The 17,171-nt window shown below is 39.1% G+C and overlaps 2 protein-coding genes across 3 annotated transcripts in view; both read left to right on the top strand.

Moving 5' to 3' along the window:
* LOC137977630 (collagen triple helix repeat-containing protein 1-like) overlaps window positions 1–17,171 on the top strand; it is a 290,043-nt gene that overhangs the window by 237,442 nt on the left and 35,430 nt on the right. Inside the window, exon 1 of one of the 2 annotated variants that reach the window (XM_068824918.1) lies at window positions 8,309–8,318. The exons of the other annotated variant lie outside the window; for it this stretch is intronic. The gene's annotated coding sequence lies outside the window, so the exon portion shown is untranslated. Of the gene's footprint in view, window positions 1–8,308; window positions 8,319–17,171 lie in introns of those variants that run through there. 2 annotated transcript variants of the gene reach the window in all.
* Window positions 3,161–6,004, top strand: LOC137977638 (collagen triple helix repeat-containing protein 1-like). Its single transcript, XM_068824929.1, has 4 exons — window positions 3,161–3,261; window positions 4,021–4,111; window positions 5,022–5,111; window positions 5,394–6,004. Exons 1-4 carry the CDS (start codon window positions 3,170–3,172, stop codon window positions 5,754–5,756), a joined length of 636 nt encoding a protein of 211 aa, XP_068681030.1. The 5' UTR covers window positions 3,161–3,169; the 3' UTR covers window positions 5,757–6,004.

Raw genomic sequence — 17,171 nt, 5'->3', positions numbered from 1 at the left:
TGAGGAAATACAAACTTGCACTGGATTACAAATGAAGGCCATGATGATCTATCACAGACCTGCACAAAGGTTGTATTTGTCCTCCATTTGATAAACTAATATCCTTCTCAGTTTAAAATGTTTGCTTAAGAGACAGATTCTTATATAATAGAGGTCTGAAATGTGCGGAGAAATTTATCGGTGCCCTATGCAGGTTCTCATATTTTTTTGGCTGCGGGGCTTAAAGTAAGTTAATTTTGAAACTGCCTAACATTACATTATACTTTTATCCATTGATATTTGAATAATCTTAATAATTTAACGAGAAAGAGAAATAGGCGACTTGAAAACGGTGATCATGCAGCGTGAATACAAGGCTTCCGAAAGAAAGAATTATTCCGCTTCGAAGGAAATCGAATTGATTTGATTCTTAATAACAACTCTCTCTCTTAACTGAGTAACCCAAGCTCGCACGTCGCGTCCGCATCGTGAATCTCTTTCCTATCAGGTAAATTGTCTTGATGTGACTTTATCTTGCTCGATAAGTGATCAACCATTTTCCTGAAGACCTATAGTCTTGTGTGTACAAAATTTCCTTGCGACAGTACAACGAATATACGATCGATATTCAAGCTTTCCCAGGTTTCGCTCTCACCCTCACAATGTTGTTTTGCACGCCACGGGTTTCAAGACGGCCCCATTTGGCAAAAAAAATTGTGAGGGAGGAAAGAAACACATTTGCAAAGTGTTTCAAACAGATTTTGTCCCGAGTCTGTAGCTTTCCTTTTTTAGGTTCGAGTTATCGCCGACGGTCGATGGTATTCCTCGCAAGAATCTGCAATGCCTTTTCAGATGCAAACACGAATGAAAACAAGTTCTTCAATCTAATAACAGTGTTGGGTTGGTTCTATTTTAAAACTAATTACTAATTATTAATTGTGACTGCATGAACAAGGAACCCATCCACGGGGTTCCTCAGCTTGACCCAAGAAAACCGAAGAACCTGTTTCTTGTCCCCGTGCAAATTGTAATCAATTACTCCATTTTACGAAAAATGTCTTTTTTCATTTCAGCTCCGTGGGTTTTGGGCGTTGTGAACAAGAGTTGATGCGTGCTTAAAGGGTTGTGCATGCTGTATAGCGGGACAGAAGAGGGGGTTCGAACTTATAAATTATAATTACCTTAAAGAAAGCTGCATACGAAGATTGTTTTAGGTTTGGTCATAGCTTCATTTCCTTTAGTGAAACTGATCACGAACCAAGAGTTTTATTGTTGTCAATCCTCAAATAACTTCGAATGTCTTCCATAGATTCAAGTATTGCCACCGTTGAGCATGAGCTGAAAATGCTCGCTAGTGAAACCACGAGATGGAACAAACACGACAAAGAAACAACCTCAGCCTCAGCGGTGAAATATGTACAAATCAGTGTACAGTGGAATAAACAGTTTCAGTCGATTCCTCTTTCAATAAACTTTGTCAATTTCAGCAAGTTTGATTTCCTTTTCAATAAGAAAAAAACACTGCAACTTGATGGTGTTTCCCCCAAAAAATTATTTTTCCAAATAAACTTCCGAAGGAAATTGTGTAATTTATGTTCAATTAACAAAAAAACTTTGAAATCAGTCGCGACCTTTGCCCAGTGAGATGACAAAAGGAAACAAAAATTAAGAAGGAACGTTTTTTGTTTCACTATAAAAAGATATGACTTATCTTTCAGAATATTTATAAATTTTAGAGAGAATCCCACCAGTTCTGTGTTGAATTTGACATTTATTTTCATTGCAAAGGTGAAACAGTGGAACATGCTGGTATATGAAGTGCTCGTATTAAAAAAAATTCACTGCACCATAGAGGTAAAATAAATGTATCCCACAATTCTATTCTTGGTAGGTAGCGTAGCCCACCAAAACCGAAACAGCCTGCGGAACAGCAAACTTCAATTTATAGTAAAGAGTCAGGCACATGCACAAATATGTTATTTCACTGTCAGTTATCGAAAGGTGTTTTATTCCTTGCGTCCAGAAGATTTAATTTTGCAAAAAAAAATCCGCTATTTGGTTTCCAAAACAACACAAAAGAGCGTTGGCTCACTTCAATTCCAAGGTCACAACAAAGCCAGCAAAAAATGCACGAGAGGACGGTAGGATTCTATTGGAGGAATTTTCGGTGACTCAACATCACCGAGGAATAAGAAAATTAATTGCGTAAATAATGTCCAGACAGCACAAACTTGTGCCAACTTGAATTGACTCTCACAAAGGAAGTGGCAGAGATTCAGCTACAAAACTCACAGCATTTTTAATGCAAAGGTTAAAGCCTGACAACAATATGAACGTAACATGAATTTTGTAACTTTGATGATGATAGGAAAGGTCTTGTAGATTGTTCGTTCAAACCTAAACTATTTAAGAGAGCGAAGTGCGATTGTTCCAGTTTAATTTTCCAGCAGTCAAGATTCCATTGCGTAGACACACAAAATCGCGATTACTTGTCCGCTGTTTCATGCATTACTCTGTCTGAACCAAATAACTGGTAAGAGTTGCTTTTATTTTAGTCGGCAAAAACTTCTCTTCCCCTTAGATCACTGAAAGCGCATAAGTCAGATTTACCCGGGAAACAACATCTTGCTTTCGGAATAGCTCGCTCATTTTACTAGAAGCCGAACGAGGCAAGAAAATCAATTAGAGAAGCAATTTTTCCTCTGTCAGGGGTTAACGAAACTAGCCATTTTCTAATTAAACTCAAGTTATGCTAAGCTTTTTTGTTTCATCACAAGCAGTATAGTAATTGTTCTTAAAACAATACCAAAACAAGTCACAGTAACGAAAAAATTTCAACTTCCTTTTTAATTACTTTTTAAGTATATGCAACGGAAGCGTGGTGGTTCAGCGACTACGCGAAGAAACCAGAGTAGTTGAATATGCAATTCAATATTACAAGACATTCGTACAACAAGAATAACAGAGGAGTGGCATGTCACCAGACAGTTTGATGCAGCAAACAAAAAAAGGTATTTGTGTCATCAACTCAAGTTGCTTTTACTTGTTAGCAATCAAAACAAAACAAAAGTCTGCAATGTCATTGGTTAACACTATAGCCAATAGAAGTGCTTCGTGTGTGTTGGTAACTAATGTAAGAACATGTCTTGAACGCGTTTGATCAGAAACTTGACAACTAGGAGAGCATAAAATGTCGTGTGGAATCCTACGAGCAAATCATATGTTCTCAACATCCTCACAAGCAAGTTACAAGGCAGTTTGTTGGGAAAAAAACAATTGGAGGTATTAATGGGATTTGTTTTTTGTTTTTCTTCTTTGCATTTACTGTTGCTTCAGGGGAATGAAGTATTTTATTCACGATTTGAAACGCAGTCTTCATCTAAGTCAGACTAAATTCCTGTTACATCTTTTAAAAGTTAGCTGTTAGTAGTCCTCTTTGCTTATTGTTCGGTTACCAGTTGTAAAGGATAAGTACAAGAAACATGCGCAAGTTAACAAATTGATGTCAGTTTTTCATGCATCTGTCCTGTTATTGATCATGAACTTTGTCATAACATTGTCAAAGTAGCTGTGGGATCCACGAGGCGATAGCCGAGTGGATCCGCAGATTACTTTGACAATGTTATGACAAAATTCATTGTCAATAACAGGACAGACGCATGAAAAACTGACATCAATTTGTTTTTTACAATAACAAAAAGGCAGAGGGGTTAAAATTAAGTGAAAACACGAGAAGAACGCGAGACAAAAATGTGAGAAACTTCAATTTTATTCAAGCTGACGCGAGCAATATCGCGTCAATATCGCAATTATGTGTCTGTCCGCTTATTGACAATAAAAATTAGCCAATGAGCGCGCGAGAATTTTGCAGTCACTTTTGTGTTGGTTGCCTTGCTAATTCCATGGCGGTTCCTCGACTGTATTACCAGGCTCAGTAGTTTTCATTTTCATCATCCTGTTAACAGTTGATTCTCTCTTTCCTATTTGCGAATTTTAAGCAGCTGTAAACACTAAATAAATTAATAAGCACAACATTTCCAGGTTGAATGATGACGAACATTGCATGATGACACCGCTGACCATAACAAAGTGTGCACTGATGCTACTTGTGCTCGTTCTGTGCTCTGCGAAGGTGAGTGTAGTTAACATCCCCTTCTCAACAAAATCGATAGGTGCGTTTTAAGTGTCGTAGAATACTCTTCCATGCGCTCCTGAAGGGTGGAATAGGGTACATGCCAGGAACTCATCAAATTGAGCCTCTATCTCCACTAATTCCTTGAGTCGGCCCTTTTCCGAGTAAATTTATTTTTATTCCCGTGAAAGTATCATATTTCGCCTGACGCTGAGATAGCTCTGTTTTGATTGACTTTTAAAACAGTGGGAGTGCTGAATCTCCCAAGGGAGGCGTTCTATAAATAAATCTACTGGGGAAAGAGTTGACTCCTTGGCCAAGTATGGAAGAGAGATGTTCCTCTTGATGAGCTCCTGACACGTTGATTCTTATTGACGGAGGAAAACATCCTTGGAGCAGTTTAGAGAACTAGAACGAACTCAACCCACTTATGGCAACAATACGCCATCCCTGCTCCCCCACACCGCGTATTCCCAGGGTGTCAACCAACCCAATATTAACCCAGCCCAACGGGACTTACCTTCGATGATTACATTGGTGTTAGTGTTATCTTTTAAGCCTTGCCACGGTCAGTGTAAACCCTTCAAAAACTGTTAGTTTTCCGAAAAAGCAATTACTTTGTTAATTCATGAAATTTGTCATCAATTCGGAAAATCATTCTGGCGCTCAACCCCTCATCAGTTAAGCTGGAATTGTAATTGAACTGAGAGCGAAGAGGCAATGTCAAGATTCCTAGTCTTGCCCCTTATTCTAAAACTTCTGAAAACACCGATTAAGGGGTAAATTGAGTTTTAAATTGTGTAACGAGGGTACGTTGCATAAGGATTTAGAGCTTGACCTACACAGTTAATGGTTGCGAAAATTAAAATGAAATAGAAGAACATAATCCCTCTTAATTGTCTCAATTTAGTGCACTCCTCACCAGACGTCACCACATGGATCCTGGAAGCAGTGCGTTTTTAAGAACCTGAGTGATGGCAGGGATAATGGCTTGATCAAGGTAAATAGTCACGGATTTGTCAGAACGGGCGGGCACTAAAAACAACTGTGCCAAGGGTATAAATCTCGTTTGTCTAACGATGTGGTCACTTATGTTGTAGATCGCGACGCTCAATCAGGTAATTTGATTGACTCCTAGCTGTTTTGTACCCAAAGGAACTTCGTTAGTCAAGCAAGCCAAATTGACCAGTTCTAGATCATTATCATTACCATATATTGAGCTTATAGTTTACTGAATTTTAATTTGATTTTGGGGTTTTTTTTCCCTTGTCAATATTTTCAGGAATGTCTTTTCTACAAGGCCTCTGGCAATACTGGGCTCCGAGTCTTCTGGAATGGAGACCTTCGAATCCATAATTGTAATAGTTGCTGCAAACGATGGTATTTCACTTTCAATGGCGCAGAGTGCTCAAATCCCGCAGCCATTGATGGAGTCGTGTACATGCACTTTGGGACTGGAGCCAACATGAAGAATTTGCACCGTGTGCGGCAAATAGATGGAGTCTGTGAAAACGTCCAGCAGGGCATTGTGCGAGTGGGTTTCAATGTCGGTAATTGCGCTGGTTATGGAAACGCCGACGCGTTCACAGGCTGGAATTCAGTGTCCAGGATTTATGTGGAAGAAGTACTTCCACCACAGCCGTAAAATAGCACTCTTGTTTTCTTGCTCAGTTTATGGGTATAAAGTAATGGCTGACTGAATACAGACAAATCACTTTTTGACCAAAAAATAATTGTGATTCTCCAGAATCTTAATATTAACTAGCAGAAACATGCACAAGGCAAGGAAAGTTATAAACACTTAAAACACGGTGTAGTTCACAAAGCTCACTTCATGTGACGATGACAATGTAAAACAAAGATATGCAAATAAAGGAGGTAACGATAAAGGAATCACAATTGAATTGAGTAGTAGCTCATGTCACGGAGCCATTAACTTCCATCTCTATCCTTGGAATTATCGCTCTCTCTGACAGCTTTCCCTCTGAATATTATTTATGCATTACGAAAGAAAAACATGGTGGAAATGAATCTAAAAACAACTGGGTCTTCGACAAGTCATCACTCAAAGTGCTCGAGGGAGGGGAACACAACATGTTCACACCTAGTGAGGGGTTGGGAGAGTTTGATGATCCAATGTTTAATTGAAGTCTTCTTGTGTTCCCCAGTTTTTTTTCTTGATCCCATCCTAAGCTCTTGGTGCTTGTGCGATCAAGACCATTTAGATAATGCCTTTCCTCTTTATTTACCCGAAATCGATAAATTTTTGTTTCGCTACTTTTTCCCCGAATGCATAGTGACGCGTATTACGTTGTTGTTTCATGGTCCGACAAAGATGAATGCGTGCGGCTTTTTTAATGTCTGAAACCCAAACATATTGAAAAGTAGTGTTGCAACTAAGAACGTCAGGAAAACCAGTTTTTTTACTTTTCTAATCACATTGTTTGAAGTTTTCTTAAGGTAATTTTCTACATTAAGAACATGTCGATATGTGGCTTTTCTCCAAGTCAGTGATTTTATAAACAATATTGCTGAGGTTAAGCTACTTTGTCAAGACAAGCATGAGAACAAAAACCCTAGAACATGCAATACCTCAAACGTCAGAAACTTTGGAATTCACATTCGATTTTGCATCGCAGAGAAAAAAGAATTTTACCCAAATTCAAGTTTTTTTCCTTCGATATAAACTTGACAATTTAAACTGGCAAAAAGAGAAAGAAACTCGTTAGGGTGATGTGAGACGAAATTTGCCAGGGAAAGCTGTGAGTCAGAGGTTAGAACCTTAAATATTGATGAAGAAATTTTACAGTAGTCAGCAGTGCGAAATCCGAAATAACTAAGATCGTTTGACGCTTTTTTTCTGCAGAAAATGTCGAGAAGAGCACGCTTGAGTGCACGACAAGAAAAATAGAAGATAAAATCTTTGTTGGGACATTATTTTGGGGGTATTCGAAACTGTTTTGTTTCTTTTAATTCAGTCAGTATTCATGATCCTAAAGACGATTTAACTTAGCGCTTTGCGGGCAAATCTCTGATCTCGATGAGTTTTCTACTAACCAATATGAACATAACAATCATGGGAAGAAACTAAAGCGATGGTATCGGCAAGGGCTTATTCAAAAGGTGACGCTATAAATATCGTAGCCCAAATGACGCTATAACTTGTTCTACTGAACTTGTAAAGCTATCGCTGAAACCATTCGTAATAATCAAATTGCTTGGTGTACTTTTAATACTTTACACGTTACAAGATTCAAACGTGTCGAGAACAAGTTATTACCCAGCATTGAGCTTACAATTGCAAAAATTACATTGGTCCAAGTTAATAATTATAAACTAAAACGTTACACAAAAGATTAATTTCCTTGCGTTTAAAAATTTATCCTGTCAGATAACTTGTATTATTTTGAACTGGATCTGCTAATGTCCATTCCATGCTGCAGTCTTGGGGACTGAATAAGCTCATCTAGATTGGTCAATAAGCATAGGTGATTATTGAAAATTCTCTGCGCTGATTGGTGCACTTGACGTAATTATTGCGCCATAACCACCCAATCGGTTTTTTTTTTCAAAATGCCCGCAAGCCGTTTTGTCGATGTGACGGACGAAGAAATTAACTGTCTTAAATAAAATGCATATTTTTGAAATAATCACCCATGTAATTATACTAAAACAATTATTCACCTCAGGCTCGGTGAATAATTGTTCAATACCTAAGTCAGAAACTTCAAGTTGGGAATGAGTATTTGATTTTGCATCACAGAAAAAGAAGAATTTCAACCAATTTCTTATTCCTTTGCCTGGTATTAGGTAACTGGAAAAAAACTAGAAAGAAACTTTAAGGTGAGGAGAAACGAGCTTGGGGAAACTGCGAGTCAAAGATTAGAACTTTAAAATATTTTAACAACGGTGTCTTAATTATTGATAAAAGAGAAAATTAGCGGTAGTTGAGATCATTTCGCACTTTTTTTTTGTAGCAAACGAACTTGAGAAGAGGACGCTTGAATGCGCGATCAAAAAATGCCGGTTGTTAAAATGTTATTTGGGGGCATCAAATCTGATATAGTTTTCAGTGTTTCCTATTCTTAATTCAATCAGTATTTGGGTTAGCAAATCTTTTCTGCTAACAACACTTTGTGGGGGACTTTGCCAGACTGCTTTTGTTGTGGCGCAAAGGGCAGCCGTGCAGTTTAAAATCTTAACTGAAATCAAATAGTGAGTGAGAGACAACCACACAGTTCTTGTCCAACTGTTTAGGCAGGATTTGTTAACATCCTACAGAAGTGATGTGAGAGGGGGCTACGGTTTATCGTCCTTATCCAAGAAGACTAGAGTGTCTCTTTGTCATTACAAACTTAAGGCAGTATCCAAATGTTATTCCAAATGCAGCAATTTCTCTTCTGCTCAGTTATTTAAAGACCCTCGGTGTTGATCCGGTCAGAGTTTTGATCCCAGTCCGATGCTCAACCAATTGAGCCAACCGGTCAGCGGTTAAAGATTATAGCTTCGATTCTTGCAAAGGTGCACTTGGTCACGGTTTTAAATTCATAGTAAAGTTGAATAGGCGTTCTCTGGCAAAAATTATTAAAAATATGAGCTTTCGACAGCCAGTGTACTGTCTTCAATTAACGGATAAACATAACTGATAACATGAAATGAACCGTTAAAACACTTAAATATAGAGGGTAATACCATACCTCTACTAACTATGGTAATACGCATAAATTAAAAATATGTGAAAAGAATGTTCGGGGGAATGCTAAAGGTGCTAAGATTAGTTACTCAAGTGTCTTTCTAATGCGGTTATTTCCTTTGTCAATAATCGTAAAAACAACTGTACCAAGAGAAAGAACGATGTGTTCACTTGTATTGTAGATCGCGTCGCTTAATCAGGCAATGAGGTTGACTGGTTTGAAAGGACTGGTTAAAATAAAGCCAAACTAACCTGGTCTTGATCGTTATCATTACTACAAGTATTGAGCTTATATTTTCCTCAATTACAATTTAATTCAGTTTTTTCGCTTTTTTTTTTTCTGGTCAATTTTCATAACAATGTGTTTTCAACAAGACCTCTGCCAATGCTGGGCTCCGAGTCTTCTCGGTTCAATGGAGTTCTTCGAATCTATAATTGACATGATTGCTGCAAACGATGGTATTTCACTTTCAAGGGTGCAGAGTGCTCAAATCCAGCAGCCGTTGATGGAGTCGTATACATGGTGCACCGGAATGGAGCCAAGGAGAATCTGCTCCGTGTGCGGCAAATAGAGGGAGTCTGTGGAAAAGTCCACCAGGGCATTGGGTGTCTGGGATTCTGGGTCGGTAATTGCGCCAGTTATGGAAACGCTGATGCAAGCACAGGCTGGAATTCAGTATCCCGTATTTACGTGGAAGAAGCACCTTCCCCAAAGGCGTAAAATGGCACTCGCTTTAGTATTTAATTTTGGCTCGGATGAAGGCATGGAGGAAGGCCAAGAAATCACTTTTTAACTCCAAGATAATTGTAATTCTCAAGAATCTTAATATTAATTAGCAGAAACATGCACAAGGCAAGGAAAGTTGTCAACACTTTAAACGAGGTGTTTCTTCACAAAGCTCATTTCATCTGACGTGGACAATGTAAAACAAATCATATGCAAGTAAAAGGAGGTAACAATAAACTGAAGGAACCACAATTGAATTGAGTAGTAGCTCGCGACATAGAACCATTAACTCCCATCTCCCTCCTTGGAATGACCGCTTTCTTTGATAGCTTTGCCGCCAAATAGTGTGACCCTAAGCCAATCAACGCTCAATAACCCCATTTACGTCACATATGCATAAATTAAACGAGAAAAATAAGAAGGACATAAATCTAAAAACAACTATGCCTGCGACAAATCATCAATCAAATTAAATGGGTGGGCAGTACAACTTGTTCATTCTTACATTGTGTCCTAGCGATGAAAGCCTGCTAAGGGGGTTGTTTTCCCCAGGGGTAGGGGTGAAGTGAAGTTTTCTTGCACTCCTCTGTTTCAGAATTTTTTTTTTATTCCCATCCTAACGGTTTTGCAAAGATAACCCCTTTCTTTCCATTTACCCAAGATCTATATATTTCTTTCTTTCCCGACACGGCCGGGATTATGCAATTGTTTGTTGGTTTGACAAAGACAAACGCCTCCAGCATTTTATCTCAAATCCATGGTCAATCCACCCAAAAATTAAAAAAGCAACAGGCAACGTAATGTTGGAGCTGACAATTTCACGAAAGGCTTTTTTATTTTTCTATACAGTTTTTTTAATTTCTCTTAACTTAATTTTCTTCATTTACAGCATATCGATTTGCAGTTTTCATTATGTAGTATTAACTCATTTTCCAGTTGTGTTGCTATAGCAAATGTAGCTTCGACCTTAAATATGATTTCCTCCTAGACCTTACCAAGTTAATGCTCGAGACACTTGGAATAATAGAACACAGATTAGCTGTGTCTTTTTCCTACTTTCCCAACCGCAAGAAAACCGCGGTAATTCAGCCATCGCCAAAAAATGTTTTTTTTTTCTCAAAAAATATTTAAAGTTAGGGGGAAAAATACATCATTTTAAAGCTAAGAAAATAAGCTTTCCAACAGCATATGACTTATTTACAGACAACTGAAACACTTTATAAAAGCGAAAGTTGAACGAAAAAAGTTAAGAAAAATAACAGTAAAATACGTTTTCCAGGCAAAATGTGGTCATTTTAGCGTTGATTACGAATTTTTGGATGCAAAACTAAAATTTTCTGCGATTTATCTGCTCTCTTGGGCATAAATTTGACCGAAAACTGATGAGGCACGAATATTTTTGGATTTTTAGGAATAATCGGATTAGCGATCAATGCGTAATGTGATAATGCGATAAGAGTTGATTTTCCAAATTTCCCTCGATAGCTTCGTCTACAACTTGGTCGATGAAAACATGATCCAAGATGGCGGACATCACAGGACGCGTGGTCGAATTTCTGAAGCGGGAACCCGTCTAGGTTGCCATCATATGCGTAGTAAAACACCTTCGTCGGCGAACCTAAATAATTAGCTGACAGATTTGTGGTATTTTGCCCGAAATAAACTACTCGGAGAAGCAAAGAAAGAGTAATAAGCGCGGAGGAACCAAAGATGCGTCCAGCAGCCATTATGCAAATGTGTTGAATTGTTTCGCTACGAAAACAAACACTTTAGTAAAATCGGTTGAAAATTTCGCCTTCGCATCGGCTCAAATTGCCTGAGTGGCAAAGCCCGTCATGTAGGCGTCATGAAAGCTAGAAAGCCGAGATTTTCATTGAAACTGGGGCTATTTCTCCCCAGTAAACACGCTAAATTTCAGCGCAATCGATGGAAAACTCGCTGCCCTACGAATCTTACAAAATCGGTACTTTCGGCGTACCATTTTCCTGGAGGACTAGGAAAAAGAGTCCCATGCCCGTTAAAAATAGTTCGCGCTATGCGTTTTAAAGTTTTCTTCTTTAAAGATGAACCTGTTCTTACCATACGAATTTTACTGTTCTAAAAAGGACAGTTTCTGTTCCTATTCCAACAGTTATCCACGCTATCTCCAGCCAAGGGTGGATACTAAATCCTAAGGACGTTCGCGCCCATTCCTACTGCGCATCGTTAAAGCGCACGCAAATTCACATACCACGTCATTCATCGAGCGCGCGCACTAAGCACTAAAAGGAACAATGATAGGGCAGATGGCCATTGCTATATCATTGCTTCGATTTAACGATCTTGGATGTTCGGTGACCCCTACTTTTCTTTTCAGAAACGGATTTTATTTACAATTATCTCCACATTGTCCAAACATGAACAAAAAATGAATGTGGGAAGTTAAAAAATTTCAAGATTTCTGTCCTCGGGACATGGAATCCTGCCATCTTGCGACTGCAAGGCGAATGAAACTATGGTCGCTAAATGCGAAATTGTTCTTTAAGGAATCTCAACAGTTAACTGAATTCACTTGATGGGTCCACTTAAACAAAGTTTGGTAGAGAACATTTCACTTCAAAGATGTAATTGCAATATTTTTGGGCTTACAGACACTGTGGCCTTATTCTCTAAAGAAGCCGGATTTTTTTCAGATTTAGGGTGTTCTTCCGGGCAAGTTCTCTCCAAAACGAAGTCGGTGATACCCCCATTTTTTTTACATTTCTGACATCACTAACTCATCGTCTTTCGATGGTAAAATTTGCACAAAAAAATCAATGTTAGCAAATTTTCGCGCGAACGTCCTTAAGTGAGCTGGGTCATTAGGCTGATTTAGAAACAGAACGGGAACCTCAGTGTCGACGGCGCGCGCAGAAAAAAACACCAATGAGAATTCAGAATAGAATAGACTCCACTGTTTTCTTCTCTATTCTAAATTCCCATTGGTAGTTTTGCTGAGCGCGACGTCGCCACTGACGTTCCCGTTCTGTTGCTAAATCAGCCTATTAAGGACGTTCGCGCCCATCGCTACTGCGCATCCTTACAGCGCACGCAAATTCACATGCCACGTCATGCATTGAGCGCGCGCGCTAAGTACTAAAATGAACAATGATAGGGTAGATGGCCATTGCTATAGATTTGCTTGGATTTAATGATCTTGGATGTTCGGTGACCTCTACCTTTCTTTTCAAAAAAAGATTTTATTTACTATTATCTCCACATTGTCCAAAAATAAATAAAATGTGGGAAGTTTTAAAAATCTCAGGGTTTCTGTCCTGGGGGCATGGAATCCCTCCATCTTGCGGCTGCAAGGCGCATGAAACTATGACCACTTTTTGTTTAAATATTCGACGTTTTCCCCATGATGTCACCGTGAACCATCAGAATTATGCGGATCCAACGAAAACAAAAGAAGTAACACAGTACTTACCGTGATTAGAAAGTATAGGCAATAAAGTGATTTCTTGAAACAGAGACGTATTTATGAAATTTTGAACTTTTTAATGGCAAAAACTGATGAGAAAATCTGCGCAGAGGAACCAGGGTAACATAGCTTACTACTTTTATATTTTGAACTGCCATTCTTTGCTTTGCCGAGATACGGCGTTTACCAGATAACGGGACATTAGGGGTGATATTTCCCTGCTTTTTGGATAATCAACTTTCGTAGCTAATTGAAAGGCTAATTAAAGCCAAAAACCAATCGTTTGGTGTCCAGTATTATCGACATAATTTTTGCCTGTTCTAAAACTTAAAACCATTTGTAATAGGATTTCGCCATCTCCTATCCAAGTCCTGGACCAATGAACTGTTTCAAAGGTACCTTCCTAGCCGAAGTAAATAAACCCAAATCTCTTTAATTTCCATTTATCAAATAACTATGGCAAAATATCAGAGACGGATGGAGCTCTGTGATAATGTGAATGATTTTGTGATAAGATTTTGAGATATCTTCGTCTGGGTTAAGTATCGGCAGTGCCGGTAACCTACAATAATCTCGGTAAAAATCTCTTCAAGGCAAAGATTTAACTTGCCAAACGTTTTTGAAATTAAATTTTGAGTGAAACTACGATTCTTGGAACTCGACCTATTTGAGACAGATTTAATGTTCAACACGCAGAATGCTGAATACCAAACATCTTCCGAACTAAATATGTTTGTATTAAAATAAGTTAAACTAGCATTTTAGGAGAGAAAAAAAAATGGGCTTATGAATTCGCCATGTCGGCTTCTAATCCCTAAAGATTTTTGTACTTTTTATTGAAGAATCTGAATAGATGATGTCGGTTCCCTTAGCTTTTTAAAATGCACCCAAACATTGCTTAAAATCCATCACATATATTGCAACGAGCAATTTACTTTGTTGCTGGGTGTATCTGAGGTTTGAGGAGACGGCTAAAGCATAGGATATTCCCGCTGCTACCGTACCTAATTTCTTGGAAGGGGGAAGTTGCAGTATTGAGAACATTACTTCGAAGAATAACTTGGCACTTCCGTATGTATTTCGCTATAAATGTGACTATTCCATCGCCTTCCTTGAATCACGGTATGAAAGGTTTTAAACTAAAGATAACAAAATAATGAACGATTCATCGTTTTGTGCTTTCGTTGTCGTCAAATTTGGTTATTTTATATTGTTTTGCAGACTATGGAAAACAAATGTACTAAACTATGCGTGCCTCAAGAGCAACAGAGTTAAAATAATCTATTTTTTTGTCCTGTTATTCTTCGAGGGGCACCCAAGGAAGCATTTCGCGAAATATCTCAGTGGTCGGAGAAACCGCGCACCGGTGGCTCAGTTGGTTGAGCACGGGCTGTCACGCGGGAGGTCGTGAGTTCAACTCCGGCCGGACCAACACTCAGGGTCTTTAAATAACTGAGGAGAAAGTTCTGTCTTATTAACTACATCTACAAATGCTTAGAATTTCAAGTGTTCCCGGATAAGGACGATGAGCCGGAGGTCCCGTCTCACAGCCCTTGTTCATTAACTCTGTGGGACGTTAAAGATCCCACACACTATTCGAAAAGAGTAGGGCACAGAGTTCCCGGTGTTTTGTGGTCGGCTTGGCAGGATTAGCTGGAAGGAGCTAGGGTCCGAGGTCAAATTAATACAGTCATTTCATGTACAACACTTACCCCATCCCCACAGCGGCTTCGCGTTCGAGAAGCCGCTGTGGGGATGGGGTAAGTGTTGTACATGAAATGACTGTACCTCATTGGGTGGAGTTCATTTGACCTCGGACCCAAGCTCCGTAACCATTTTCAAAATCATCAGCGGTTCAAGAAAAGACGCTATCGTGGAGTCGGAAGCAGAAAATGCTCATTTCCAGCCAAGTGGGTGGGGATTTTTGACGACGAAACATTCACCAAGGTTCGCAAATGATGGGGCTTTGGGTTTGCGTGAAAACGGCGGCGGCTGTTTGCGGCTGGGATGGATTTTCGAGGCGCAAACCGCCTCTGAGCTGACTACGCGAGCTTACGGTCGAAATCTTAGTGTGCTGCATTTCACGGAATGCCCGAAACGGTAAATTAAGGACCACAACGCACAAGAATAAACCAGGGGTGAGTCATTTTTATTCATTTTATTGAATGAACGTTAAATTCAGCGTTTTTTTAGGCTTCATAATCGACCGTATTTTATTTCCCATACTAAGTCTTATAACGTGTTTAAATTCTCAACGGCTGCCTGTAAGCCAATACCGCTTGCACTCAAAGGTCGTCTTTCCACTAGTGATTAATTATTACACGCTCTCTAGTGACGCAAACTTGGGCTGGCTATGGAAAGACAAGCTGTACTGGATTACAAATGAAGGCACGATGATCTATCAGAGAGACTGCGCAATGGTTAGTTTCTTTCTCCTAAACTAGACCTACTCGGTTTGAAATGTTTGCTAAAAAGAGATTCTTATGTAAAGACGGTCTAAATGGCGGAGAAATATTATCACTCCAATGCAAGTTCTCAAAGTCTGGGTTCTTGTAATTTTTGCTGCGGGCTTAAAGTAAGTTCATTTGAAACTGTTTCAACATTACATTCCGATTTTATCCACTGATATTTGAATATTTTAATAGTTAGGGGTCTTTAGATTCTTTTGCTGACCAGAAATAGCGACTGAAAAAGCTATGACCATGCAGCGTGAATAACAGGAAAGAAGGAAGAATTATTCCGCTTCGATCGAAGGAAATTGAATTGACTTGATTCTTAATAAAGTCTCCTTAACTGAGTAACCAAAGCTCATGTTGACTCCATATCGATCGTGAATCGCTTTCCCATCAGGTAATTGTCTTTATCTTCCTCGATAAGTGATCAATCATTTCTGAAGACCTACAGTCTGTGACAATTTCCTTGGAACAGTACACGAATATACAGATCGAATTAAAGCTTTCGCGCTTCGCTCTCCCCTCACAATGTTGTTTACACGCACGTTTCTGAACCCATTTGGCCAAAGAAAAAAAGTTGTGGAAGGGCAAGATACCTTTGCAAAGTGATTTAACAATTTTGTCCGAGGCTGTAGCTTCCTTTTAGGTTCGAGCAAGAGAAAATGAGGGGACAGAGAGGGAGGCTCAGGGCGTTGACCGGGATATGTCATGTCCACGAAAGTTAATTTAGACAAGCGGAAGTCTTTGTTCTAGCGGAATTCTGTCTTCCGAGACGTCCGCATGCACTCTTGCCTCGCACACAGGTTCTTAGTGAAAAGAGAAAATGGCGGCGCACGTGGAAGGCTGATTAATATCTATTTTCTTCCAAACATCTGACCGAGGTTGGCCTGCATGCCGACGTCTCGGAAGACAGACGTCTGCTAGAACAAAGACTTCCGCTCGTCTAAAAATAACTTTCGTGGACATGACATATCCCAAGAGCTGGACCGGGAGCCTCCCTCTCTGTCCCCTCATTTTCTCTTGGTTCGAGTTATCGCCGACAATCGATGGCATCTCTCGCAAGAATCTGTCTTTTCAGATGCAAACACGAAACAGTGACGAAAGGAAACAAGTTCTTAATCTAATAACAGTGTGGGATGGTTTCATTTTAAAACTAATTGCACTGTGACTACAATGAACAAGGAACCCATCCCGCGGGGTCTAAGCTTGACCCAAGAAACCGAACTGTTCGTGTCCCCGTGCAAATTTATCAATTATTCATTTTACGAAAAATGTCTTTTTCATTTCAGCTCCGTGGTTTTGCGTTGAGATAAGAGTTATGCGTGCTTAAAAGGTAAAACGATTTAAGTAGTTTGTTTTTAAATTTCCTCTCTTCAATTTACTTGGTTGTGCATGGCTTGTATAGTTTGTCTTTAAATTATAATTACCTTTTAAAAAGCTGGACAGGAAGATTGTTTTCTCTTTTTTTGGTTTAAGTTTGCTCATATGCATCATTTCCTTTAGTGAATCTAATCACAAAACCAAGAGTTTTATTGTTGTCAATCGCCAAATAACTTCGAATGTCTTCCATAGATTCAAGTATTGCCACCGTTGAGCTGAAAATGCTCTCTGGCGGTGAAACCACTATATTGAACAAACAAGACAAAGAAACAACCTCAGTCCCAGCGGTGAAATATGTATAAATCAGTGTACAGTGGAATATCCAGTTGACAGTCGATTCCTCTTTCATAAAAGAGTGTAGACAA

This window comes from Montipora foliosa, chromosome 11 (assembly GCF_036669935.1).
Source record: "Montipora foliosa isolate CH-2021 chromosome 11, ASM3666993v2, whole genome shotgun sequence".
NCBI classification, from domain to species: Eukaryota; Metazoa; Cnidaria; class Anthozoa; order Scleractinia; family Acroporidae; genus Montipora; species Montipora foliosa.
Note: the sequence above shows the minus strand (reverse complement) of the source record. Positions and strands in the feature narration are given on the sequence as shown.

Coding starts and splice junctions, on each gene's coding strand:
- LOC137977638 (XM_068824929.1), top strand. CDS start 3,170: ATGTCGTGTGGAATCCTACGAGCAAATCATATGTTCTCAACATCCTCA. Junction 3,262..4,020: donor TGGGAAAAAAACAATTGGAG/GTATTAATGGGA, acceptor CAACATTTCCAG/GTTGAATGATGACGAACATT. Junction 5,112..5,393: donor GGGATAATGGCTTGATCAAG/GTAAATAGTCAC, acceptor CAATATTTTCAG/GAATGTCTTTTCTACAAGGC.